At 28.4% G+C, this 26661-nt stretch overlaps 4 protein-coding genes and 2 long non-coding RNA genes across 9 annotated transcripts in view; 2 read left to right on the forward strand and 4 right to left on the reverse strand.

Moving 5' to 3' along the window:
• The window catches only part of LOC147657859 (uncharacterized), a 44019-nt gene extending 38879 nt beyond the window's left edge, over positions 1-5140 (reverse strand). Inside the window, exons 1-4 of one of the 2 annotated variants that reach the window (XR_015291721.1) lie at positions 4993-5140; positions 4793-4896; positions 3275-3392; positions 2212-2491 (exon numbers count right to left, since the gene is read on the reverse strand). This is a non-coding gene — a long non-coding RNA (uncharacterized LOC147657859). Of the gene's footprint in view, positions 1-2211; positions 2492-3274; positions 3393-4792; positions 4897-4992 lie in introns of those variants that run through there. The other variant, XR_015291720.1, reaches the window with a different exon arrangement.
• Positions 5141-5868: 728 nt separating this feature from the next.
• Seipin (lipid droplet biogenesis associated protein seipin) lies at positions 5869-7612 on the reverse strand. Its single transcript, XM_003696833.4, has 4 exons — positions 7073-7612; positions 6773-6918; positions 6177-6704; positions 5869-6078 (listed from the first exon to the last, which is right to left on the reverse strand). The coding sequence occupies exons 1-4, from the start codon at positions 7294-7296 to the stop codon at positions 5975-5977; spliced, it is 1002 nt and encodes a 333-aa protein (XP_003696881.1). The 5' UTR covers positions 7297-7612; the 3' UTR covers positions 5869-5974.
• Rbbp5 (retinoblastoma binding protein 5) lies at positions 7606-10065 on the reverse strand. Of its 2 annotated transcripts, none has more exons than XM_003696790.4 (7): positions 9712-10065; positions 9613-9638; positions 9362-9534; positions 9059-9287; positions 8522-8977; positions 8010-8418; positions 7606-7946 (listed from the first exon to the last, which is right to left on the reverse strand). In XM_003696790.4, the coding sequence occupies exons 1-7, from the start codon at positions 9728-9730 to the stop codon at positions 7861-7863; spliced, it is 1398 nt and encodes a 465-aa protein (XP_003696838.1). In that variant the 5' UTR covers positions 9731-10065; the 3' UTR covers positions 7606-7860. The 2 variants fall into 2 exon arrangements, with proteins under 2 accessions (XP_003696838.1, XP_012346364.1); XM_012490910.3 differs by having other exon boundaries at positions 8025-8418; positions 9712-9841.
• Positions 9822-11938, forward strand: mRpS29 (mitochondrial ribosomal protein S29). Of its 2 annotated transcripts, none has more exons than XM_012490911.3 (6): positions 9822-10170; positions 10366-10686; positions 10791-10883; positions 11013-11149; positions 11220-11567; positions 11654-11938. In XM_012490911.3, the coding sequence occupies exons 1-6, from the start codon at positions 10155-10157 to the stop codon at positions 11888-11890; spliced, it is 1152 nt and encodes a 383-aa protein (XP_012346365.2). In that variant the 5' UTR covers positions 9822-10154; the 3' UTR covers positions 11891-11938. The 2 variants fall into 2 exon arrangements, with proteins under 2 accessions (XP_012346365.2, XP_086762946.1); XM_086906820.1 differs by having other exon boundaries at positions 9826-10080.
• Positions 11939-14464: 2526 nt separating this feature from the next.
• Positions 14465-18456, forward strand: LOC105736424 (uncharacterized). Its single transcript, XR_001112615.3, has 3 exons — positions 14465-14947; positions 15580-15706; positions 16448-18456. It is a non-coding gene; the product is annotated as an uncharacterized LOC105736424 (long non-coding RNA).
• On the reverse strand, positions 15138-25691 carry LOC100866581 (protein lethal(2)essential for life). Its single transcript, XM_086906822.1, has 4 exons — positions 25379-25691; positions 22486-22737; positions 16711-16932; positions 15138-15489 (listed from the first exon to the last, which is right to left on the reverse strand). Exons 2-4 carry the CDS (start codon positions 22735-22737, stop codon positions 15388-15390), a joined length of 576 nt encoding a protein of 191 aa, XP_086762948.1. The 5' UTR covers positions 25379-25691; the 3' UTR covers positions 15138-15387.
• Between the last annotated feature and the right edge of the window lie 970 nt (positions 25692-26661).

Consider the following 26661-nt stretch of genomic DNA (forward strand, 5'->3'; position numbering starts at 1 on the left):
GTAGCACGGCTGGCAATGCATTTAAATGCGAGTTCAAACTTCTTCAATTAGCCGACGTCGAATAATTAAATTACCGCGATATTGGATTCGAAGGATGTCGAAATTCGATTTCGAAACGATGATAAATTAACGCGATAATATGATAACGGGGATACTTGGAAAACAGCATTACAGCTCGGCCCGAAAATCGTCGTCGGGAACGTGGTCGAGAAAGCAGACTGCAGATCGGGTGAATCCCATCATTTTATATAAACGAAACGTCCCCGTAACTCGACAAAAGAGCGAATAAAATGCGAAAGAATTCGTGACAAACTCACGTATATTTATAACGAGGCACGAGTATATACAAACTCATCGAGGATTACGTTTCGATCGATGTTCGGTTTCGTGTTTCGAAGATTATTCATCCTTCCAGAAGAATGGGAAATAACAAGGCTGTAAATATCCAAACGTTATCCATGATCGTCTCGCGTCGATTTAACGCCACTCTTGTTTCGATATTACCGGTGACGTTCAACTCAGGATCTCATAAATATCCTCCACCATGGAAATAATGTGTAACTTTATTACAAGGTCAAATGCGTCGGTTAAACGGGCCGTTTATAGAAGCGAGGAAACTCGATGGAAACTGAGTTCGCTTCGAGGCTTGACTGGAATCAACGAGCGTATTACACGCGGCATGGTCGGGAAATTATGGTTCGAAATTGCAGAAAGTTGCGTATCGCGACCTCTCTGCCCTGCCCCTTCCTCCGTGTTATTTGTTTGGGTCGAACGCGAGGATGTGTCGGGAACCGCGACACATGGACATCACAACCTCATTACCAGCGGCTACGGAGATAAATTGTCACGGTCGACGAGCGAACCTCTTCCCGTGGACGGACGTTTATCACGTTTATTGGCTGGCAGAGCAATCGTGGCCAGGGTGTGTGTGTATCGGCCGGTTTTATTTCGAATTTCTCAGGACTGGATCTGGTAACCGGTAGAACGAGAGAGAGCCGACGAGAGAACGGTACGACGAGAGTCCTCGACCGGAATGTGAATTTATATACAACTTTATATACCACTATGTTTCGTAAAGCGTATTATACACAACACGATACTCGCGCCATCGGTCGCGCGAAACCTGTACCAATAGTTGCGATTCGTGATTATAGACGTGTATAGAAATAAGTTGCTATCAGAATCGATGTAACATGAGCGTTACGTGTATAAGTATAATATATAAATTGAAGTACGCGTGTACTCTCAGAGAACAGGCAGAACTACGACACGACTATTGTCACGGCAATTGCTCAGCTGTTCGTTCGCAGGTGGACTGATTAGAAACATAGTCGGGTGAATAGTCGGATGCGAGATAGCGCAATGTATTACGCGTACTTGTTATTAATCGTCGAGAGACATTCGTTACGAAAATGTTCTAGCATCTTCGAACAAGGATCGATGAATTTGCTGATAGGCGAATGCCAATGTTACGTAAAATAGGAGGAGCTGGGGGGGGGGGGGATACGGTTGCCAGGAGAGGGCAGTTATTTATCTTTCAACTAATTTCGAAATTGTATACCGAGTTAATTATATCGGTTTGATAAATCGTATTCGACCGAACGCATATCTCCTTGATGAATACGTAGCTTTTTAATCATCTCGTTTGATTACTATGAATCGTCGAAGAGAAGATATATATATCTGGGGCGAATACCTTTAACCAAGTTCAAACAAGGATTTGCATGTCAAAGCCGTTTTACGTTGTAACCGAACGTGCGTTCGATAATTCGGTATCGCGAAAATGCGGCGAAATTCCATCTGGCCGCTGCGGTCCTTCGAATCGCGTGACGGTGGAGAGATGTTTTCTCCATTCTTTTATCTTTATCGGAAAAAAAAAAAAAAAAAAAAAGAACAAACGTGCTACCTACCATTGCCAAACCGAACAATTTACCGAGAAACGATCGGAACAAGAAACAATTCGCAAGTTCGAACGAGGTTTGCCCGTAGGGATACTATTCCTTTACTTCGTATTCTTTTGGCTAGCTTCCTCTATGTTCCTCTGCTTATGGCTTATGCGGAAACGATCGAAAACGCGTTTACTAGCTCCAGGAATCCATCGTGAATGTAGTAGAAGCTAATGTGCGGAGACAAATTGTTCCCACTAAAACTCGAGATAGTCGGAATGGAAAAAATTATCTGACAACAATAATGATTTATTAGGAAAAGAAATTTCTGGATCGTTTGAAATTTATTCAAATTTTGAAACTCGTGAAATATTATATATATGAAATTATTTAACATTTGTAAAATTTCTTTTTTTATTAATTTTTTTTTTTTCATTCTTGTAAAAGATGAATTAAGAAGGATAATAAATTTTTTAAAAAAAGTAATCTTTTCAGATCAGTTTTGATCTTCATCGGTATTAAATTCGTTTACATTTCGCCTCATAATGATTTTAATCCTGATTTTCGTTTTCGATGACCAATTGATCTGTCTATGATTGAATTTCCTAAAATTACCAGACTTCGCAAATTTCAGCAATCGCTTATAAAAGAAGAGAAGTCTAATAATATCAAAATTATGTAATCGTAATTCAGAAATCAATACGTTTTATTAGAAAAATGAATATGATTTTACGAAACGAACTTTAATCGATTACAATAAAAAAATTTTCGTTCTCATTCGCTTTTACGGAAACACGAGGATAAACTATTATTTAAATATGAATGTACTTCTTGTAAATTTTGTATTAATCCCAACCGCAATTAAAATTATATTCATTGGTATCGATATTTTGATGGAAATTCTATATTCTAACTACGAATAAATAAAGAGCAATAACCGCATGAATATGGTTTACAGATTAGTTTGTTATGAAATTTTTAATTTTCTATTATAATTTTCACTTTAAAATTGTTTCAAGGAAAGAAAGAAAAAGAAAGAAATGAATATTTTTATGAAAATATTCATGGGTATGAACTAATCGCATAATCATTTCAGAAGTCAGATATCTATAATGAAGTTAAAAATGATAATCATTCCTGTTTTCATGACAGTTTATCGCCTCAGAAATCAGGAACCCATTTCAATGTAACTTTTCTCCTATCTACTATAATTAAAATGCGAAAAATCGAATTAATTATTATTTTATCCACATTGTTGAAATGTTTCGCTGATATCATTTAATAATCTTATTGAAGCTGATCAATAAAAGAAAATGAGCAAGAAAAAAAGACAAAAAAACAAATAACAACTAAAAATATAATAAGTTTTTCTGAAACAGTATATCTACCTTGTTACATCCCTGATTCTTTGCAGAATTTTATTTTAGATTAGAGTAAGTACAAGTCGTTGAATTGTTTCACACTAAACTGCTAAGACATCTCTGGTCTCTGTACTAATTGCTCGACCTGTTGATAAAAAAAATCAAATTATCAACCAACTTGCAAAAAAAAAAATTTTTCCATTGAATACCAATTGCATAAAATATTGTATCTTGCTATACCACAAGATTTAATCGATTTATCTAGACAAGTTAAATACAATAAAAATTTTGTTTAAAAACTTTTTTTTTGAAAAAACATGAAAAATGCGATTTCGTTCTTCTGAACTATAGCTCAGCATTTGATTCAAAAATTTATAAAAAATAAAGACTAATTCGAAAGTAGTATTCGATAATATTAGTCGTGATATATGGACAAGTTAACAAAAATGAAACGATTTTCCAATGTTGTTTTCACATCTGTCGAGTAAATTATAAAATGTATAATTTCACTACATACACGTCGTACATATTAATTGAAAACGTTCAATAACATTGAATATTTGTATATAAGTATTTTCCATATTTTAAAAAGTCAATAAACACTTTAATACAATATTTTATTTATTAAGATCAAATCATTTATAGCTATTATATTTTACAAAAAATTACAAATGAACAAAGAAAAATTCCTTGATTATTATGACGATGCAATGATTCGAATTGCAAAATTTTGATACTTTAATTTTTATGCTAAAATAAGCATTTTTCTTTTGGAAAAAAAATAATATTCCTTTATATTACTTTCATTTTTATCACAATATCAGCGTATTCTATTCAGCATATTTCTATTCAAACGATTCAAATAGCAATAATCACTTAATTAATAATAAAAAATATTATACATTTTATATCTTGTGAAAAAAATATTCCAAAAATTCAAGAATCCCCTTAATTCACTTCTGAATATTGTATTTCAGTTATAAATTTCAACAGTAATCGATACGCTTCCGTATTTCTATACTTCATTTGCAAAGAAAAATTGCACAACTATGTTTGTATAAATATTCGAATTTGCATTTAGATCAATTTTGTTAATAAATTATTTAATTTTTTTTTAATTTTTCAACACTATTTATTTTTGTATGCATTAAAACATAATTTATAATATTAAAATTTAAAAAAAAACGAAACAACAAAAAACGAAAAAAATTTTGAACATTTGTCTGAAACATTTGTCTTGAATAACGAGATAAGAAAAATATGTATAAGATAATTTCACAAATATAAATGTATTACTTTTAAACTTTTTTTCTTAACTTATCGTATTATACGATAATATAAAACATTGATAAAATAATTTTTTATACATAATATGTATAACGATTTATAATTGCATATATATATAATGTATCGAATTCTTTTTTTCTCTTACCATTTACATGTATAAAAATTCGTTCGAAGTTACTTTTTCGTTTTTAACATGTTAAATCACATCACGTAATTTTCTAATAATCATATTTGAAAAAAATTTTAAATAGAACTTACTCTATATCAAACTCATATCAGATTTTTGCAACGAATTCGTCTTATGATATCTTGATCTTCAAAAGTTATTCAATTTATTGATAGACATCTTGAAAATGTTCTTTCTATATATTTGAAAAAAATCATTCTTGAATTATCTAATTTTGCTTATTATTAAAAAAAAATAAATTTTTATTAAATTAGAGTAATATTATACGAACCTTTATTATATTTTTTTTATTATTATTTATTTAAATTATGTAATTTTCAAATAAAATAAAGAAATTCACGTACACTGAACTGACCTCAAAACATTAAAACATAACTTTAAAGTAGTTATAATTTTCTTTTGAAAGATGGCGCTGTTAACTAAACCGCGAAATGATTTTAAATTTAAAATAAGTAAAGAAATATTTTTCATCTATATAAATTTGCTAATTTTTAAATTACAAATTGAATTACAAATTTAAAATACAAATTATTTATAATTAATTTAAACATTATTTTATTATATTGTCATACGAAATACAGAATAACATATGACATATATATATATATATATATATATATATAATAAAAAGAAATACTTATTTTTTGTAAGAGATAATAATCAATTCTTACAAACTTTATATTTTAATAAAATTTTAGTTCTTATTAAAGTTTTAAATTATTAAAAATACAAATGAAAAGAAAAAGTAAATATTAATTATATAATTAATTATATCAATGCATTTCAAATGTGATCTCTAATAAAAATACCCACAATAAAAATATTTATAATTTATTTATTGTAATTTTATGTAAAATTTTATGTAAAATTAAATAATATCTGTTTTTACAATCTTTTTTTTATTTTAAATAATATTTAAGATTTGAAATAATACAAAATGTAATAAAAACATATATAGTCAATGTTATGATATATAAAATGGTAAAAAAATAATATACAAAGAATTTTGTAATTCTCAAAAAATAAAAAAAAACATTTCTATATGAGTATTTTATTACAGGCATTTCGATATGTAATTTAATATAACTTATATTATATTAAAAGAATTAAAAAAAATTAATAAAGTATTTAAATATAGAAAAATAAATATGTTTATAATATATATTTACTCACATTCATATAATATTTTAATATTCTATAACATTTGTACATGTTATTAATTCTAAAGTATTTCATATTATGAAATATATAAATTAATTTTTTATTAATTCAATGTGAGAAGAATGAGATTCTTCTTCAGACTTTATAAGATGTGGCAATATAAAAGGATCTTCCGATGATGATGAGTCTGATGAATCTTTAAAAAATAAGTTAATTTAATAATAATTTTATATATTAATTTCATGAAAAGAAATATTATTATATATATAATATATTATAACTATTGTAACTTACGATCATTTGTAACTTTATGTTTCTCCTTTTCTTCTATGTTCAATTCTTTTTTATATTCCTGTTTTTCTTCTTCATTTTTATCTTCTTCATAATTGAAACTATCATCTCCAGAATCATCATAAATAGTAAAATGGAAATAAGAAAAAGTACATACAAGTGCTATGAAAAACAAATTTGTACTAACACCAAGAATAGCAGATAAAATTGGCCAATGAAACATTAAATAACGTAGACCTGATAAATGAGCATTTATCATAATGCTTGCAGAATAAAATTCAATATGCCTTGATTGTATTTCAATATAAATGATTGTAACTGGATGGCTTTGGTCTTCTTCAAAATTATCAAATAATTCAAGAACTATATTTTGTTTTTCTTCTGTAGTGCCAAAAATCATCATAGGTGAAAATGTAAATGTTGTAAGTGCATGTAATAAGGTACTACGATAATGTAACATGGTAGATCTACATGAATGTTCTACAAGGAAACCATCTCTGCTGCGTAATTGAGCACAAACCATGAACATACCTATTTAAAAATGATGTTTATTGTTAAATGTTATTTTATATTTTGATTGCAAAAGATTCAGAAATTACCAAGTTCTTTATTGGCTGGTGATTCTGGCATTTCTAAATGCAAATTAACTTTATATGGCTGGCCAACCATTAAAAGTTGTTGTTTATTTGTTAACTGCACATATGCATATGGGAAGCTACAAATTCCTTTTTGTTCATTACATGATCTATAATATAAAAGAACTATATCATCAAACTTTAAACTTAAAATATATGTATATATTTTATATATTATATATAATATATTATTAATATATATATATAATATATAAATAATATATAAAAAAAGATAAAAATCAATATGCATTAAGTGAAACTTACTTGAATTGCAAATGTACTGGTCGTACGTACGAAATGCTTGGTACATAAGCATAATAAAATGCTGTATAAAGAAACACGGACAACCAAATAATAAGAAATCCACTAATAATAATAATTCCGATACTCAAGATTATATCTTTAGCAGATTGTACACCTCTTTTTGTTCTGTTCTGAACATGAAACAATTTTTTATGAACTTGTGCCAATAACCTCGAAATTAACATTGCAAATAAAATTTAATATATTTTAAGTTGCAAGTTAATATAAATACTGCGCAATTTTGATTGCGCTTTCAGAAATTGCTACATAAGATAAGATAAAATATTTATCGATCAATTAATTTTCTCTCAAAATAATTCGATAGTAAAATACAGGTTAAGTGCATTTCAACTTATACTTTTAGGAATATTGGTAGTATTGCTATTATTAGAACGAATGTAAAATATCAGTATACAATTATTCTAAGTGATAAAATTATAGTAAAATCTAATAAAATAATTTGTGTGATATATAAATAAATCAAACCGTTTATATTAAATTTAAATTTACATTTAATATATAGATACTCATAAAATTGAAAATTTATTTTAACATTTAATCCAATAAGTTTTCAATATAAAAACACAAGATTAAACAATACGTAAGATACATTCCATAGGAAGTAATACATTTTATAGCATATTATGTCTATAAAATATTATCATATTTAAAGTACTTTTAATTGTTAATGTTGTACATTATAAAATATTTTTTTTATATATATATCAAAGAAAAAAAAATATTCTAAATTATTTTCCTTTTCTATGTTCTAATCTTGGTCTTCCTTTTTTAGTTGTTGGTTTATCTTTTCCTTTATTTAATAATGGATGAGTTTCTAAAAATAAAAATATTGTTGAAAAATTGAATAAATTGATTATCAAATATAATAATATATTACCATCTACTGGTGCACCTTGCAAGTGAATGTCATGAGAACGATGTTTTTTCATAGGTGGTTCATGCATTGTTGTTTGATTATCTTCTGAATCTTCTACATCAGGTGATATTGGTAAAAATTGTAATGAACCAATATCTTCCATTTCTTCATCAGAACTGCAAAAAGCTGCCACTCTGTCTATAGATGCAACATCTACTTCTATCTCTTCATCTTGTGCTTCTTCACCTTGTACCACTGATTTATCTTCATCACTCAAATCAAATTCACTTTCTCTTTCTTCATATTCAACATTTTCATCCAATTCCTTAAAATCTGGAGCAAATGCAGACCAATTTTCAACTTGATTTTGTGCCCAAATAGAAACAACACCAGATGATATAGATGCAATAATTGGCCTTACTGGATGCCACTGTATCGTTATAAATTTTTGTAATAATATATCTTATTTATTAAAATATTATAAATATAAAAAATTAAAACAAATTATGTTATTAAAAATCAAAATAACTTACAACAACATCAAGTAATAATTCTCCCTTAGTACCATGTAAAATTTTTACTAAATTCCCAATACTTTTTTCCCATACATATAAAGCATGCTGCCTTGCAGATCCAGCACAAACATATTCTCCATCTCCAGAAAAACAACATTTTTTCCACATAGTTTTATTTACTAAATCTTGTAATTTTTGTATTGGTTCAGGTTCACCATCTTTTCCACAAGCTAATACTTCAGTACTATCATACACACGAATTACTCTATCTGATGTATTTACTAAGAAACAAGAACCACGTCTAGCAAATTCAATACTTTTTACAGCTGTATTACTAGCTGTGCCTTGTGAAATTTTATAAGAAGCTTTCACAGTTAATGATTCTGCATCAAGAACTAGAATTCTGCCACGAGCATTTCCAGTGTAAACATAATCTCCTCGGCGATCAAAAGATGCCACTATATTCAAATCACTCTAAAAATTAAAAGTTAAATATTTAAGGTGAAAAATTTATATTAAAAAATACAAAACAATAACATTTAATTAATTGCATACATCATCATCCAAAGGTATAACTCTATGTGTACCCTCAACATCAACCATAACTGCTGCATGTCTCATTGGACATACTAAAAACTTATTAAGATTCCTTGGATGAAATTGAACTTTTAATATGGGAGATGGAAATCTATATTTTTGGTCACATTCTCCAGATAAGACGTCCCATATGCAAACATTATTATCTGTAGATGCACTTAATAATTTGTGTCCATTTCTAGACCAACTAATTAAAAAAAAATAATGATGAAATAAATAAAATATATTAATAATAAATTCTTTCAAATCATGACATATTACCTCAATGAACATACAGGATGTACATGTGCACTTATGATTTTAGCAACACCACGAGTTAAAAAATCCCAAATAACGATTCTACCATCATTACATCCAACAGCAAGAAGAGTTCCTCTTTTATTAAATGTACAAGTAACTGCTAATGATATACAATCTAATGTACCATCAAACTCCTAATGATTACAAACATTATATCTGTAAGATTCAAAATTAACAAATGTAAATATATTATGTTTGTAAAAATATCTTACCTCCGGATAATTCTGACCGAATGATTCTATAAAAAAATTTTATAAATATTAAAAAATTTATATAATTAAATTTTAAAATAGATTTTGCTAAATATTTACCTAATAATTCTAAATTCATTTTTGATTTATTGATATGTATTTACTTCAGACAACTTGCTAGAATTATTGTTATACGATTGTATATATTCTTGTAGCGTGATCGACAATCTGATTACTTCAGATATGTTCCTAAAATTAAACATTTAGTAATAATATTTTTTGTGGAAAGAAAAAATAAAAATTTTTTTTCACAAATAAATTATTTATAATATAACTAAATAAAAATAATAAATATATACAAAAATTATGTAAAACATAAAATTATTATGTATTTTTAATTTTCATAGGAACATTTTGAATTTATCAAATAACTCGGAAGATATTCGAACAGTCCAACAATAAATTTGGTTACTTACAATTGCATTACCAGTAAATAAGTATTTGAAAATTTGTAATTATTTATAGAGAAAAGTATTATTACTAATTAAAATATTTTAAACAACATGATGTCATATACTCGTATGTTTGTCTACTTATATGTAATAATAATTTATATAAAAATTAGATCAATGTCTTCTTTTTTTTTATATATTACAAATATACATATTAATACTAATTATGTGTATTAATCAATGCATATATGTGTATATATATATATTTATTTATTTATTAATATTTTAATTATGTAGTATGTGTTTTTTTCTAAAATTTTAGGTTCTTTATTTGGTAAAATGTGCATTAAAAATGCTCGACGAACAATAATAACAGCGGCAACAAAAGATATACAAGATATAAATCTTTCATCATTTCGCACAGAATTAAATCCTTTAGAACATGATGAAAGTTGTTTAAGTAAAATTTATACAGTACCTTCAGACATTAAATCATTATTAATGAAAGATATGACAATTGAATTAAAAAAGCAAACAACAATTTTTAGAGAACTTGGCATTTTAGTTAGAAGACCTGCAATTGAACTTATATCATACTTAGAACAAACAGATTATACAAAATCTATAAATAAATATGTTTTATGTATCCTTTCAAATTTATGATATTACTTTTCATTTAAGATATTTATTTAATTAATTGTAAAATAAAATTTATAATTTATATATTGTTCTTTCATTAATTATTAGATGGTAAAGAAGGAGTAGGAAAAACAACTACGTTGTTACATTTAATTCATTATGGTCTTATAAAACATTTTATTGTAGTTCATTTGCCATGGGGTATGAATTATATATATATATATATTATGAATTATATTTAAAAGTAAATTATTTATGAAAAAAAAATATATAATTATTATAATATTATATTATATAATTATTAACAGTATTTTTATTTGTATTTTTTAGTTCGTAATTGGTTTCGATATGCAAGAGAAGTTTCTGAATCTCCTTTAATACCAGGTAAATTAGATTTACCTCAACTAACAGCAGCATGGTTAAAATATTTTAAATATTTAAATGAAATATCATTATCACAATATAACGTGAGTAACAATTGAAATTTATTTTATTATTATATATAATTAAAAAAATTAATTTATCTAATTTAAATAGCTAAAAACTACTAAAGAATACAAATGGTCTCAAAGAGAAGTTATAAAATGTGGAGAAACACTTTCTAATCTTATTGAATTTGGAATAGAAAGAAATAAATTTGCTTGTGGTGTTGTTAATGCTTTATTGGATGAACTGAAATTAAGTAGTATAGCAGGAAAATGTAAAACATTAGTTATTATAGATGGTTTTAATGCATTTACTTCTACAATTACACACGTATGTGATGAAAATCATAAATATGTGCCACCTGAGAAGATATCAATAACATCTGCATTCTATAATATTGTAAATTACGATTGGTGTAATGGTGCTGCAATATTAACAGTAGATAAAAGAGCAAATAAAGTATATAACAATTGATATAATATAATTTATAACAAAACTATTATTAAAATTATGATAATTCTTTTATATTTTTTTTTTATTCATAGGATAGAAAAGATTCTGATTATCCAACATATTTACTTGGTAAGAAAGGATTTGAACATTTAGATCCCTTTCTTCCTATTTGTGTTGAAAATTATTCAAAAGAAGAATTTGGAACTATTTTGGAATATTATAAAGATCGAAAATGGATCAGAAACATAAGTCCATTAGGAATAAAAGAATTAGAATTATTATCCAATAGACATCCAGCTACACTTTGGAGACTTTGTAAACCATTGTAATATAAATATTTTATGTATAAATAAATATTATTGTAAGAATGTTATTAATTATATGATTTTTTTCTTGTTTTTAATCAATTAAAAAAAATACATGTAATTATATATGTATAAATAATTAAAATTAATTTTAATAACAATAATATTATTTTGTGTGTAATTTGAATGTGAATTAAGTTTTTGAATTCACTTTTTTTTATTACTTTAGATAAATTTAGATGTATGTGTATATCTATACATGATTGCGTATATATGTATATTTACTGTATATATATATTTGCGATTATGTTTATATACGTGATAATTTAATACATGATATTAATTGAATAAATTAACTCAATGCCTGTAACAACAAATATATTTGATGACAATAAAATAAAAATAGCTTTAAATTTATAAATATCGCCAAGATCATTACCATAAGTAAAAAAAAAAATAAATTAGTATGTCCAGTCTACTTATTTACATATGCTTGCTTTAATCCCATAGTAATTTTATTTTGTAGAGATTTTCGAATTTAAATGCCAAATTGTTCTCTCTTTTTGATTACATTTACATAAAATCATTGATTTTTTAATCCAATGGTAAATTATTTATAAATTACTTATATATTATATATTATTGTTTATATATTATATATTTTTTAAATTAAACAATTCAATTAACGAGTTTTTTTTAAATCATCATTCTCTTTTTTTTCATTTTTTTTCTTTTCATATGTTTTATTATTGTAATGATTTTATCAAGAAAAATTGTTTTCTATATTTGCTTTCGATTTTTTATTTAAATTAATTGAATTTTTAAAAAAAATAATCATATAATTAATTTAAAAAATGAAAAAAAAGTTTGAATTTGAAAATAAAGTTTATATAAATATATATATTAAATCTGTTATTATTAATACTTACTTCGAAGTTCAAAGTTTGAAATATTTTATATAAGAGTTTTAGTTGTTGATTTTTTTAAAAAATATGATTGAATGAATTTCATCAAATTGTTCTGTAGAGTTAGAATGTAAAAAAGAATGTAAAATTTTTATGTTATACTTTATTAATAGGTAATAATTTAGAAACTTAACTTTGATTCATAAGATAAAAACGCTATAAACATCATAATGCATTGATATATATAAAGATATATATCGTTAATTTCTAAATATAGTTATAACCTATTGCATAAATGACATCACTAAGTTAGAATACGCAGTAAGCACCATTTGATATATGTTATGTTGTCATGAAAATATATCATTTCAAAATGTTACACACTAGTGAATCTAATTTAATTATATTAAACATTAGTTTAATTATAAAACATTAATAGATACATAATTTGTATCCAGCTGAATGCATCAATTGACATATTCCATTTTTATTTTCATCACTTTTGAATTGTAGAATCTATTGCGAATCTATCTATTTATCGTTATATTTGTATGTGTACTCTCATTTTTATATCGAAACTGATCAGTAGTTTCTCTCTCTATTCTTATAGATATAAAGTAAGATTAATAAATTCATCATATTACATATGTATTATATATTTTGAAAAACATTTAAAGATTTTTTACCATAAAGAACGGAATTCTTAGTCGCAATTCTTATTTTCATGAATAAACTTGTATCAATTACGCGTCTTTTATACGAGATATAATGCATCTAGGTAGGAAGACACGCTTGGAAAATCGATAGAGCTACAGCTGTCGCGCAAAACCTGTATTGCGCAATAATACGTGTTCTTTGCATAAGGACGAGAAACATCGAATTTGGAAGATTGTTAATATATAATTAAATAAATACGATAAAATTATTATATGATTCGCCTATAATTATATTACTTTTTTTATCGTCATCAATTGTAATAATTCGAAATGTTTATCTATAATATGTTATTCATACATGTTTACAAACTCGATGTTATTTATTGTATTATGTTTATGCATTAATTTTTATAATCATTTCTTCAAATTATTATTTTAAAACAAAAAAGTTTTTTATTTTATCTTTATGCTTTGTTTTAGTATCGACAGAATTCGTTTCTAACAAACATATGTTCAGAATAACTGCGCAGTTTCAAAAACATATATATAATGAAATATTTTTTTATGAAATTGCGTCGCAATTTAATATTTAATTAATTTTGATTAATAACTTAAAAAAAACATATTTTTGTTTCTTAATATATTAATAATTGCATTTTATCTCATATCTGTGAAAATATAAATCTAATTATTAAATCTATTAAATTTACTAAAAATATAAATATCTTTATTCAAAGATCAGATAAATACAAAAGAAGTCAGAAAATATTCCTTAAAATTTCATGTTTGTACTATCAAAATAATAATTAACGAAAATATAGTATAAACTAGTATATTCTAGAAATAACATAAAAATTTGTATTATTAATAAAGATATTCCTTGATTTTGAGAATTACGTTTTTCAAAATATAGTCTTTTCTCCTGACGTAACGATGAAAACAAACAGTCAAATAACACGAGGTTAGTCGTTCCTTGTTTTCGTAAACATAGTTCAACCATCACAACTATACTATATATATCATAAGAGAAAGCATATGATTGTGTGAGTTAGGTTATAGCGGGGCTAGGTAGGAGAATGTGCCAGAAATCTCGTTGCTTTGCCGATCAATACTTGGTTTTTGCTTATTATTTTCGAAAAAAAATAGTAAATCATAATGATCGTGTTATTGAACAATAATTCATGACACAAGGAACACAATAATATTAATGATTATCATATATACAATGAAAAAAGTATCGAAATTACAAGTTGAAAGATAATGCGCATTAGATGCCGGGTGCCGGTGCAAGTTCTCGAACTTTCAGCACTGCGACGCTGCATGCCTATATAAGAGAGCCGGCCGGCTTGGCTCGACGCATTCGTAAACAAACTTTCGTTCAGTTCGGACGCAGTGAACACCCGAAGACCCACCAACCAGTGAACATACCTCTACTTCTTTTACGTGGTCCACGAGGCTGCTGACAATACGACGTGAAAATGTAGACGAGACGGATTCGGTGCGGAGCGCGACAGTTTACCGTGAGTATTCCTAATTTTTAAATAATTTGAATTTTTTATGATTTTTTTTTTTTTAATTTTCGTTTCTGCATTCTTACTTATGTTTTAGATTAGTAAAAATAAATTAATGTGACACTTATGCTAATTTTAATTATCATTGAATTTAATGGATTGTAAATATATAAGAATAAATATATAAGAATAAAAGTGATAATGTTGAAAATTGAATGATATTTATGTAATTAAAAAAAATTTTTTTGAATTACAAAATTTTTTACATTATTTTGGAATAATTTAATCAAATTTTATAATAATAACGTTTAAACCTTTTATCATTTTTAATATTATATAAAATATTATTTTAAATTATTTTACGAAAATATGATATTAACATAAATTTATAATAAACATGATATTTAAATTAAATAAGGATTCAATTAATAAATTTCAGATAATACATATTATTTTTCTTCCGTAGTCGTTTCTATTTTGATCGATTTACCCGCTGGTTCTCCGGTTTTCACGATTTCAATGATTCGTTCGTCTCCACTAGGTGTTTCTCCCTAAAAATAAAACGATATAATAAATTAAATTCTTAAATTATAATTCAAGTTATAAAATTGATCGAGATTTTTTATATTTATTTTCTATAGTGCACCCTGCGGGGTCGGTGCTTGAACAATCCGTACGCAACCATAATATCTGATCTGATTAGAGAGTTCGAAATTTCTTCACACATTTGAAGTATTTAAGAAAAGCACTTCGAGTTATATGCAGTAGGTAAGTAGTCGTTAAATTAAAATATTTTTAATATTCTAGAATATTAATATTGATATAAAATTAAGAAATTAATTTTAGAGTTTTCAGTGTTGTTACTTAATTATTAAATTTGAAATATCATTATTATGTTTAAAACATTGTGAATATGTAATAAAAAAAAAATTTAAAACATTTGATTGGTGAAATTTAAAATTCTTTTTAAAAATTATGATTGATACTTATATAACGTCACTTCAGTCAATTTGTTATTATTAATGAAAGAGATATAGTGAAGTTATGAAACTAATCAAAATATCAATCGGAAAGAATAAATACAATATTTTTAAAATTGCATTTTAAAATATATAAAATTCAAAATATTTTTATAAAATATATTAATCGATTTTATCAACAATACACACAAATTAAATAAATGTTCTTTATAATGTTTGTGTTAAATGTATTTTTATAAATGTCTGTTCAATATTGAATATTGAATCGTAAAATACCGATTTTTTAAAATATTTCGATGAGGAGCACTCGATTTTTCAAACTTTATCGATTTTAACTAGCTTTAGTTTAGCTTTTGTTAACTAATATTTTTTTTTTTTTATGGATTATATATATTATATTTATCTCTTAACAAGTTTATTAAGAGTTGCTTTTTTAAGAATTAAAGTCGATAAATACTTTGATACATTCACGAATGTACCTCATCTAATAAGAAAATGTTTAATTCAATATGTTTTTTTTTTTTTATAGTTTAGAGCAGACTCGTAGTTTGAAGTCGAATGAATCGTCGGCTCCATCTTATCAAAATGAATATACTCTACCACAAGAACATATGGAACTTCGGAATTGAGAACGAAAAATAAACAGAATCAATACAGAACAGGAAATAAAAGAAAAAAGGAACATAAAAAGGCTCGAAAGAAAACGGATCACTTTCCTAGCATTTATCGAGCAGCATCGGGTGAGTCCTTTGCTCGGGACTCACCACCGAGCTCTTCTCTCCATCTTTTTACCTTTTTGGGTGCCGTAATAGTTAAAACACCATCCGAAGATAGACTCGAGGTAATGTTGATCACGTCGTGAGATGGAGGCAAGACGTATCTCCGTATGAATTGTCGGCTGACAAATCCATGCTCGTCTTGTCTCTCCTCGTGTTTTGCTTCGACAATAACATTATTACCAACCGTCTTCACCGTAATCTCTTCCGGTGAGAATTGTTGAACGTCCAGTATTACCTGCGGAGATCAGAGCAGAACAATTGAGACAGGCCCGAAGTTTAAAAGTCGAGCAAAGGGATATATCTTTTATTGGAGCACGATGTTACGTGTAATGAATATGATATTTCAAAGAGGCAATAAGAGAGATCTGAACGACCGTTGAGAAAACATCCATTCCACATCCGGTTCTGGCCTCTCGCATCTTATATATCATTGATATTCTATTAAATCATCATTTATTGCGAAAATTTCAAATATCAAGCTTTTTCACACCGATTCAGGAAAAGGCTAATTCTTTTGAATTAACGCCGCTTTAAGCAAACGAAGTTCGTCTTCGCCTGGTATTGAAAACCTACGTTTAGAATTAACACGTTAGGCAGTCTGTATCTGTATTTCGAAGTAACAGATTTCCTTCTCTGAAAGATCCCTAAATGTCCAGTTATTGGATATAAATTTGCAGTCAGCTATTAGCTACAATACGCACAACCGTTTCTAAAATCTTCTATATAATCACTTTAATAAATATTTGACAGAAAGAAGTAAAACACTGAAAAATATAAAAATCCGTTCTTCCGGTAAATCCGAGTTATCCATGCAAAATAGACGAGCCACGAGGCTCGTTGGCATTTAAAAAATGAATATATATTAGAAAAAAATGTAGAAAAGTAGTCTGTTTTTCTACTTTCTACCGGTTGCAAAGTTTCGCTTATTTCCTTTTTTTTTTTTTTTTTTTTTCTTCCTCATATCTTTCCATGTGACACCTGCATTTTCTTATGTTGATTTTATATGGAAGTAACCGTTGTGACGAGCAAACCGGAAAGATGTAGTTGACAAATCAAGCCTATTGTAACGTCGTTTCTCTTTTTTTTTTCTATTCGCAGAAAAGACAAGTAAAGCATGCAAGTAGGCGGAATGATTTTTTACTATTGAGCAAAAACAAACAGAATTGCCGTATTGAGACATTTTTTTTTATTTTAAAAACAAATTATCTTGTGATTAGCAGTTTCAATTTAAAGAAGGTTGTGAAAAGGAGAGAAAAAGAAGGGAGATATAAATAAAGAAAAAGTTAACCGTGTTTCTTCGGGTGATTCCCATATGATCCCGAAACCCGGTGAGCTTTGAAAGTTAAAAATAGAAAAAGATCTGATATACAAAACCTTCGCTTTCTTTCTTTTGAGCAAAGTAGCAAAAGACCAACAAACAAATTTTAAATCTCCAGTGCTGCTGCATATTGTTTACAGAGAGGGAGAGAGGGAGAGAAAGAGAGAGAGAGAGAGATTGCGCAATTGCATTTTTGTACATATAGAATATTTCGTATTGAATCGTTTTCTATCGTTGATGATTCGAGAAGCATTTATTTTTATATAGAGATTATTATATATAATGAAAAGAGAGATCCGAAAGTTTTAAGGAAAAGCCGAATTTTTTAGTCCGAGAGCGGCGCCCCCATTTAAGGGGGGTGCTCTGACACACACCTCACACTTTCTCGGTTCTTTCTGTAAACAAAGAGAAAAAAAAAAAAAAAAAAAAAACAAAAAAGAAGACTGATGATACTTATGTGACACGATCCATTTTTCGGATTTAAATGAGAAGAAAAGTCGTCCTTTGAATATTACAAGATATTTGGCATCGTTTGTTAAACGGAACAGAAATCCTTTCGTGAATTAAAAAGAAAAAAAGTAAAAAAAAAAAAAAAAAAAAAAGAAAAGAGAGAAAAAAAAGAAAAAAAGAAAATGGCGAAAGCCTGTTAAACTGTGATTTTTAGGAAGGAATTTCCGGTAAAAAAAGCGTGTGTCTATCAGAAAATAATCGCATGTACGTTCGGTGTGTGTAAAACATTTTTTTTTTTTTTTGTTACAAAATTTTAACAATTTTTCGCTACTCGAGTCATTTTGAAGAAAAGTAATTTTCGAGACCTGACTGCATTCTACCAAAATATCCTTTAAAGCCCCCTCTTCTTTGAGGGAGGGGGATTCTCATTTACAAAACAAAGAACCAATAACTAACATTATAATAATCCCGAAAAACGTTCTGAATCTTTACACCACTACGCAAAGCTGTGAACCATTTGAAAAGAAGAGGGATTTACGGTGAAGAGAGATCAATTTTTAAAATTCTTTAAAATTCTTGTGTCACAAACAAGATAGAAAATTAATTATGCAGCCGGCAAAGAACATACTAAGGAAAAGCAGCAGCAGCAGTAGTAGTAATAGTAGTAGTAGTAATGGCAGAAACAGAAATCGGTTTTCGGGCCTTCTGGTGTTCCAGTTCTTTCATTCATTTCGTTAATTGCATATTTCATTAATTTCTGAAAATTGTAGTTTTTTATTATTATTATTATTATTATTTCATTTATTTACTAATAATTGCTTTTAATTCAATGATTAAATCGCTTCGTTATAATAATCTTGCGTTAAAACGTTGCATTAAAATTAATACTTTTCTATCATAAAATATTTTAAGATATTTTCTATTATCATATTTTTTAGTTAATTTTTTTTTTTCATTTGGTTCTAGTTACTTAATTTTCCTTTCCTTGATAAGCATTTAATACACACCCTCCTTATTCGTTTCTCTTTATATTCTTTTTACGAATGCGCTTTTTTCTTTCTAACTTCCTTACATCCTCTCCTTATATTTCTAACTAAATTTCTAGGTCTTGAAAATAATATTAATACAAATTGAAATTTCGAAATACGAGATTTAGTTTTTTTTTTTCTTTTTTTTTTTCCATTCGGTTTCTTATCCTCCTAGACACGCGTTATATATATATATATATATATATCATATATCATATATATATATCATATACATATATCTAACACGTTCCGTACTTACTGGACGACACCTATGATAAAAATCTATAAACAACAACAATATAAAAAAAAAAAAAAAAAAGGTTATCACTTTAGATTGTCTCAGCCTAAGTTAATCGACCATTAATCCGCGAAATAGTGGAACAAATATTTCGCTCACTGTATTAAAAAAACTCCAATTGCACGATATTACGAAAAATAGAAAAAATGGGCCAGTAAATGTTTAGCCTGCTCTATTCGAATGTATTAAAATTATCGAACATATTTAGCTTGTGGCGATATAAAAAAAAAAAATAATATATTGTTACTTAAAAAGCTTCTGAATAATTCCTTGAAGTGAGAGTTACTAAGTTACAACGGTTACTTACAAAGTGCAAACGAATAAAATAACTTGCCGTAGAAGAAGGTAATTGGAGGAAGAAAGAAAAAAGAAAGAATAGAAAAATATTAGAAAAAAAAGATATCGAGTGTATGCGATGTAATTTAAAGGTTTAGACGTTTTATCCAGTTCGAATTGTCATAAATAGCGATACGTAGTAACAAAAAAAAAAGATAACTTTTCTTGATCTTCGAATAAGCTTTGTAATAAAAGTGTGTGTATATATTATATATAGTGACTTTTTTAAAATTAATTTCTAGAAGTTTGCTTTTTTTTTTTTTTTTTTTTTTTTTACTAATTATTTTCTCGATTCTCTATATTGAAGGTAGTTTTTCCTTGAGACTGTTCTTGATCGAATTTTTCCGTATATCTTTCTTTTCTCGAGTTCTTTTTTTTTCCCCAACTCGTAGCAACTTCCTAAGTTTAATTTAACGCTCGACAGTATTAGCAATAATTCGTTTTCACTCGACGATCCCAAAAACCAATCTCGTTATAATTAACAGTTAACTTTTACAGTTTAAGACCAACAACGGCTATCCCATCACTTTCTTGCTCTGCTCGAAAGTCATGGGATAGTCGTTGTGAATATATTTGTGGTGCTATAAACGGTACAAGAATATTAAGGCTCGGTGAATTTCAAAAATCCAATCAAATAATAGCAATAAAAATTATAATAGAGCGTTAAATTCCAACGAATTTCAAGCACATCTATTGGGTGTTACAGCAAAGTTGCTCCAAGTCGTGTCGTACATTCGCATATATCAAGCTTCGAAAAGCGCGCCCCTGTTCTTCGAAATCTTACAAGAAGCTTCATCCAGGTTTAAGGAACCAAAATTGTCTTTTAGGCAACTTATATAATATTAAGTATCTTCCTTTGACGATAATAAGCGAAATCGAGGAATAACGATCAAAGTTTCAGCTATTTTGTAAATCATTTGAACAAAACACTTCATATTCTTTCTCTCTTTTTTTTTTTTTTTATTTGTTTCTGTTGTATTATTTTTTTTGGTCTCGTTTCGATTAACACCACATCAATTCTTAATTTTTTTTAAACTCTCCTCTTCCGTAGGATTCCACGCGTGAGTGGAATTCTATAGAAGACGAGATATCTATCTTCTTGCAACATACGCTTTTCAGCCTATGATGTAAAAGTATATATTTTCCAATATGAAATTTTTGAAGTGAAAAAAGACCCTAATCGATGTCGAGAAGTCGTGATCATGATCGAAAGGTTCCCTATTGTAATACAAAGTACAGTTTGAGATCATATTTTGTACATCGCATTCAACTATAAAGGTTCCCTAAAGTTGCGTAGAATGAAATCGTACGAGTAAAATGTAAAACTGAAAATTGCGCATGCTATGCGCCTCGAACAACGATTTTGTGTATAACAACGTATATCTATGATTGACAATTTTCAGAGATCATCAAACAAGTCTCGAATGAATTAGAATGAAAAATAAAAATTCAATAATGATGAAAGGTATCGTACGTATTCGATACATATAGATTACTTGCTTAGCCCTAAGATTGACGTTTTCGTCAATGGAAGGAAATTAACACTAACGCACAAGTTCATTTGTTGCAAGCAAAATTATATAAAAATAGTAATAGTATAATATGTTGCATCAGATTATCTGAGAAAGCGTGCCAATTAAATTGTTCTAAATTCTTCGAAAATATAAAATATTAAAATTTAAAATAAATTACGAAACGATTCCCGTAATTATCAGTTTTTTTTGGTGGTGACATAATAAATTATTAAGATATAATATCGATTATTAGTATTTTTCGATTCGACAATACATAATAACATTTAATCAACCGTAGTCTTCCAGGAGATCATATTTGGCCCGTATCCATAGTTATCACTCGAACCAAAGGGTAGTCGTAATCATACCTATTGTCCATCGACAATTGGTGTGGTTCGATACCATCGAGTGATAACTATGGATATAGTTCGCGATTCTCTATAAGCAATAGTATGTCAATACTACAGCGAATTAATTGACTCTTGAAAGATGAAGAAACGACAATACTAGAAACAGCAATATGTCTCCACTCCTAATTCGCGAATTAATAGCGAAAATTTAAGAAACAGAACCGAATCTATCATATCCACTTTCATCATTGGATCGCTCTTTTCTAATCATTGCACGAAGAAATCGATTACACGACGAATCCAATAAAATCAAATAAGAATCTTGCAACTCATTCGATACAATCATGCATCATCATCCCTTAGGGCTTTGCAAGTCTCCGAGTTCGATTTGTGATTACGAAGGGTAGCGATCAAGTCGCACGATTTTGTTTTCGCATGTTTATTGAAACATTCGAGAAGATTGCCGGGATAATATTTTAACGTCTTTTACCAACCTGGAAGTTGTCTTTATTGTCGAGTTGAATCGTGCTGGCTCCGCTCGATGGTTGACATGCCACGTTTCTCCACGGACGGTAGTACCTGTCGCGAAATATCGAGCGTAGAGGTCTATCGAAGCTGATATCGGAAAACCGTGATAACAAGTCGTCTCGATTCAGTCCTCTGCCGAAGTGTTGGTCCATCAATCGAGACATCGGTCGTTCGAAATCGTCCCACCAATCGCGAAATATCAGAGGCACGACTGACATCTAAAACGGTTTAAGTATAAAAAAAAAAATCGGTGAATATCGGTCAGTTCTTACTTTTCGATTCTAAGACGGTAGTATTATAGATCGATAAAAATTACGGAAAACAATAAGGGAAAGAAAGATGGAGACGTTATGTTAGGTATTACCTAGTTAAACGTGTACTCACCACGACTTATAACACGCGAATGGAAGTTTGACAAATTAAAAGTTAAGCTGTAAGCAATTTTTACTTAAGAACGTGCTAAGGGGATTCTTTTGAGCTTAAAAATCTGCAAACTAATCTACAAATTAATCTACAAATCACAACTCACACGCCTGTCGTTACAGCTATAAGGAACACGATCTAGATTTTACCTTGGACAACGGTTGCAATTAGTAATAATCTTGATAATGAAACGCAAAACACATATGTATACACATGACGTAATTCGAAAATTAGGAACTTCACTTTTAACGCGAGTCTTTTAACATAACAATGCGAGGATAAAGCGAAAGAGATTCCGCGATAATATGAAAAAAATGATCTCGAAGATATCATGAAAATTGTTGCTGTAATCGCGGATTAGTTATCTCGATTTGAATACAACAAATAACAACATTGTTGTTCGATTGTTTACGCGTTTCCTCGAGACCATCTTCGCCACGAATATATTATTATATAATTAGGTCTTACTCGAACGCACAGCAAGTGAGTATATAAGTATAGATTCGTAGCGATTTGATCCGAATTTTCTTCGCACGCGATAATCGATAATTCGTACTTTAACACCGAAAAGGGATAGGGGACAAACCGGACACAATTATTTCTCGTCGTGCTTGGAAAACGTGCACGCGTTACAATTCATTATTCACGTTTAACATTAACATACACTTAACATATTCGAGCACGATACAATAAATCACGAGATTAAGACACATCTTGTTAACAATCAAAGTAACAATTCAAGATAATTCGAAATTTTTCAATAAGAGGTCGAGCGGGAAGTTCATACATCGCGCATTTCAAAAATCATTCTCAAACGAAAAAATATATATTCGTGACATCGAAAATGACGAATTTTTCTCGGTTAGGACTCGAATAGTAGATTTTATGTGAATACCATTTCCGTGAATAAGATTTTTTGTTTAGAATTTAAAAAAATGATCAGTAACGAATTTTTTTTTTTTTCCTTATGAAAGGAAAAAGACATTGATATATTACTACAGGGAGAAATGGGTGCGCGTTTGTTAAGAATCGCGCATCGTTTTAAGCCATTTTAGAGAGAAAACGGAAAAAGAAATAAGAACACACACTATTGCATTTCCATCGAATTATACGTATAATATAATACGAAATGTAATTAATTATACGCATAATGTAATACGCTTTAGCATAAGTAAAAGTCTAGATATTTAGGGAGTGGAAGAAGAAGAAAACGATACAGATAAAGATCGTTTTTAGAAGTATAGGCGAAGCGTATGTGAAAGAAGGGGCAGAAATTGTATAAATATTCTGAGCTACGTATACGCAGGTTTAAAATCTCGGCTATAGATATATACCAGAAATACATGAACATCAAAGAACTTTGATTCGAATATCAGGTCGAATAATTACCGTTCCTCGGTCGTCTGACATTAAGAATTTTTACTAATTTCTACCATCAAAATATTAAATTCAAACATGCAAAAGAAGATAATAACATCCTATGAAAGAACGTAAAAAGTATTTATCCTGTTAAGGAATGATTTAAGACGAGTAATAGAAGAGAGAAACGGAAAGGAAAATTACTGTTTCCATTAAAACGCGTGTCGTATGACGTAATCCTGCGATGATGACGAATACAACATAACTGTTAAATCATGTTTTTCGATCGTACTTTAAAGTATAAGTTAGTCAGTTAAGTCTCCAAATACTACTACTATTACTACTATTATTATTATTATTACTACTACTACTACTACTACTACTATTACTACTACTACTACTATTACTACTACTATTAAACATTTCGACGTTATGAGAAAAATGAAACTATTATCCTCGATATATTCATGCGCGAAACTTCTTTAGCATTTAGTAAGTGAGGAAGTATGAAAGTGTATATCGTATAAAACTCGCGTGTAATAGAAGGTGACTATTAATTAAAAAAACGTGTTAGTCTTTTTCATGATTACGTTGCGCGTTGATAACCATCCTATACGCGTTCAAACGAATAATATTGTTGACAATGATCGGTTATCATATAACCGAATTACAAAATGTAGTGAAAATGGAGTAAAGGAGTAAAAATCATAAAATGACATAATACCGTTTCTAGAGCTAAGAGTTTTCAACGTTAATCGGATTAAGGTGATACCCGACATTTTTGAACGATTAAGAGAACGTGTAGGTATTAGTCCTTAAGTGCAGCTTAGGATTCTTACCGATTTACTTTATATAAAGCGTTTTCGCGCATTTCTTTCTTTTTTGTCCGACAAAAGTAAGAACATCGACCGATTCACTGATAATAGTAATATAAAAAAATAAAAAAAATAAATAAAAAGAAAAGAAGAAAGATGTATAGAATAATTACATGCAGCACAAGCTTTTTAAACTCAAGTACTATTGTGACTTGTTTTTTGGGAACGTGAAGAATTTAACAGCCAAGGAAAGAACACACACCTTTAAATATTTCTTTTTTTTTCCTCTCGTTAAAGAAGAATTAGACCAGAGGGGAGGTACACACGGTTCAGGAATACGAATTTCGACTGATTCAACTGCATAAACGCGACAAGCTTAAATAGGCGCGCCCTCGAAATGCGTCTTTAACGCCTACGGATGAGAGAGAAAAGAAGAGAAATGAGATCTGAATTTTCGGATACTCCCACAATATTCACGTCACATTTACTGACTACTCTCGTCCAGAAATATCGTCCGATGAACGTATTCAAATGCGAGGAGGGGAAGATTTTCTAAGAATGCGTAATTCAAAGCTGTGATTCAGTGTTTTGGATAATTTTGGCACGTTGCACATGTGTAGGGAACCTTTCTGTTCGCTTTCCAAACTTCAAGGAGACATTGCATCGCTGTAAGTCTCTTTATCTAGACAAATATTTTCCTTCTAATAAAGCAAATTTTCATTAAAATTTCGAGTTTTCCTTAGGGGAAGAATATATATTTACTAAAAAAAAAAAAAAAAACCATACACATACACACATACAATGTTATTACGTCCTGATAATTATTCAATGTCAGCCTTCAATGTTATACGTCATGATCACTGCTGCAATCGCCGTTCACTACTTATCCTCCAAATGTCATTAGGAATGCGATTCGTTCCGATCGTACCTGCTGGTGAGGAGTTCCATGCCTCTAACAAACGAACGTGTGTACATGACGATTAGAGGATAATTTCACTCGATCGTGCGTTAAACATAGGGAGGGGGGAGATTACCCTTTTTGATTTTTCACGTACACAAAGTATATCAATGTTTGGAGAACATTCAAATGTATTTTTGGCAGCGTTCGAGAATTATTCTCATGAACTTCTCGTTGTTAGAGCTTGCTTTTTCGTTCGAGACGAACTGGATAATTCGATGAAAGAATAATCTTCCAATGTATTTATAACTCCCCCGTAATTCCTCCCCTCGATATCGAGAAAGAATCTCCAAAGAATGCCGAATGTAATGTATATTAACGTGCAGATTTTAAATAAGAGCACTTTATTAACGTTATTAACGTTTTTTACTCAAAGGAGTAATAAAACAAAAAATGAAAGTGAAAAAAATCGGTGAGATTCGAGTTTTCAACTTCGATTCTTGCCACCAAAAAAAAAAAAGAAGAAAATGATTCATTTAGGATATGTGTTTTTAAATATCGAGGACGGTCTATGTATGAATTATAGTCTCATTATAATTGATAGTGTATATTGTTATTTATCTAAGGTACGTGTTATTTGGCGAATT

Source organism: Apis florea, unplaced genomic scaffold, assembly GCF_048593485.1.
Source record: "Apis florea isolate Af1SG1 unplaced genomic scaffold, ASM4859348v1 contig_2495_pilon, whole genome shotgun sequence".
In the NCBI taxonomy this organism is placed as follows: Eukaryota; Metazoa; Arthropoda; class Insecta; order Hymenoptera; family Apidae; genus Apis; species Apis florea.

Bases quoted from the DNA above. Each gene is read 5' to 3' on its own strand.
- Seipin (XM_003696833.4), bottom strand. From the start codon at position 7,296: ATGTTAATTTCGAGGTTATTGGCACAAGTTCATAAAAAATTGTTTCAT. The intron at 6,919-7,072 runs GTAAGTTTCACT...TTTATATTATAG, and splicing joins CCAGTACATTTGCAATTCAA to ATCATGTAATGAACAAAAAG. The intron at 6,079-6,176 runs GTAAGTTACAAT...TATTTTTTAAAG, and splicing joins ACATAAAGTTACAAATGATC to ATTCATCAGACTCATCATCA.
- Rbbp5 (XM_003696790.4), bottom strand. The intron at 9,535-9,612 runs GTAAGATATTTT...TGTAATCATTAG, and splicing joins TCGGTCAGAATTATCCGGAG to GAGTTTGATGGTACATTAGA. The intron at 8,419-8,521 runs GTAAGTTATTTT...ATAACGATACAG, and splicing joins AATTATTACTTGATGTTGTT to TGGCATCCAGTAAGGCCAAT.
- mRpS29 (XM_012490911.3), top strand. The intron at 11,150-11,219 runs GTGAGTAACAAT...TAATTTAAATAG, and splicing joins TATCATTATCACAATATAAC to CTAAAAACTACTAAAGAATA. The intron at 11,568-11,653 runs GTATATAACAAT...TTTTATTCATAG, and splicing joins TAGATAAAAGAGCAAATAAA to GATAGAAAAGATTCTGATTA.
- LOC100866581 (XM_086906822.1), bottom strand. From the start codon at position 22,737: ATGTCAGTCGTGCCTCTGATATTTCGCGATTGGTGGGACGATTTCGAA. The intron at 16,933-22,485 runs GTTGGTAAAAGA...TGATCTCCGCAG, and splicing joins ACAATAAAGACAACTTCCAG to GTAATACTGGACGTTCAACA. The intron at 15,490-16,710 runs GTAAAAAGATGG...TTTTATTTTTAG, and splicing joins CTATTACGGCACCCAAAAAG to GGAGAAACACCTAGTGGAGA.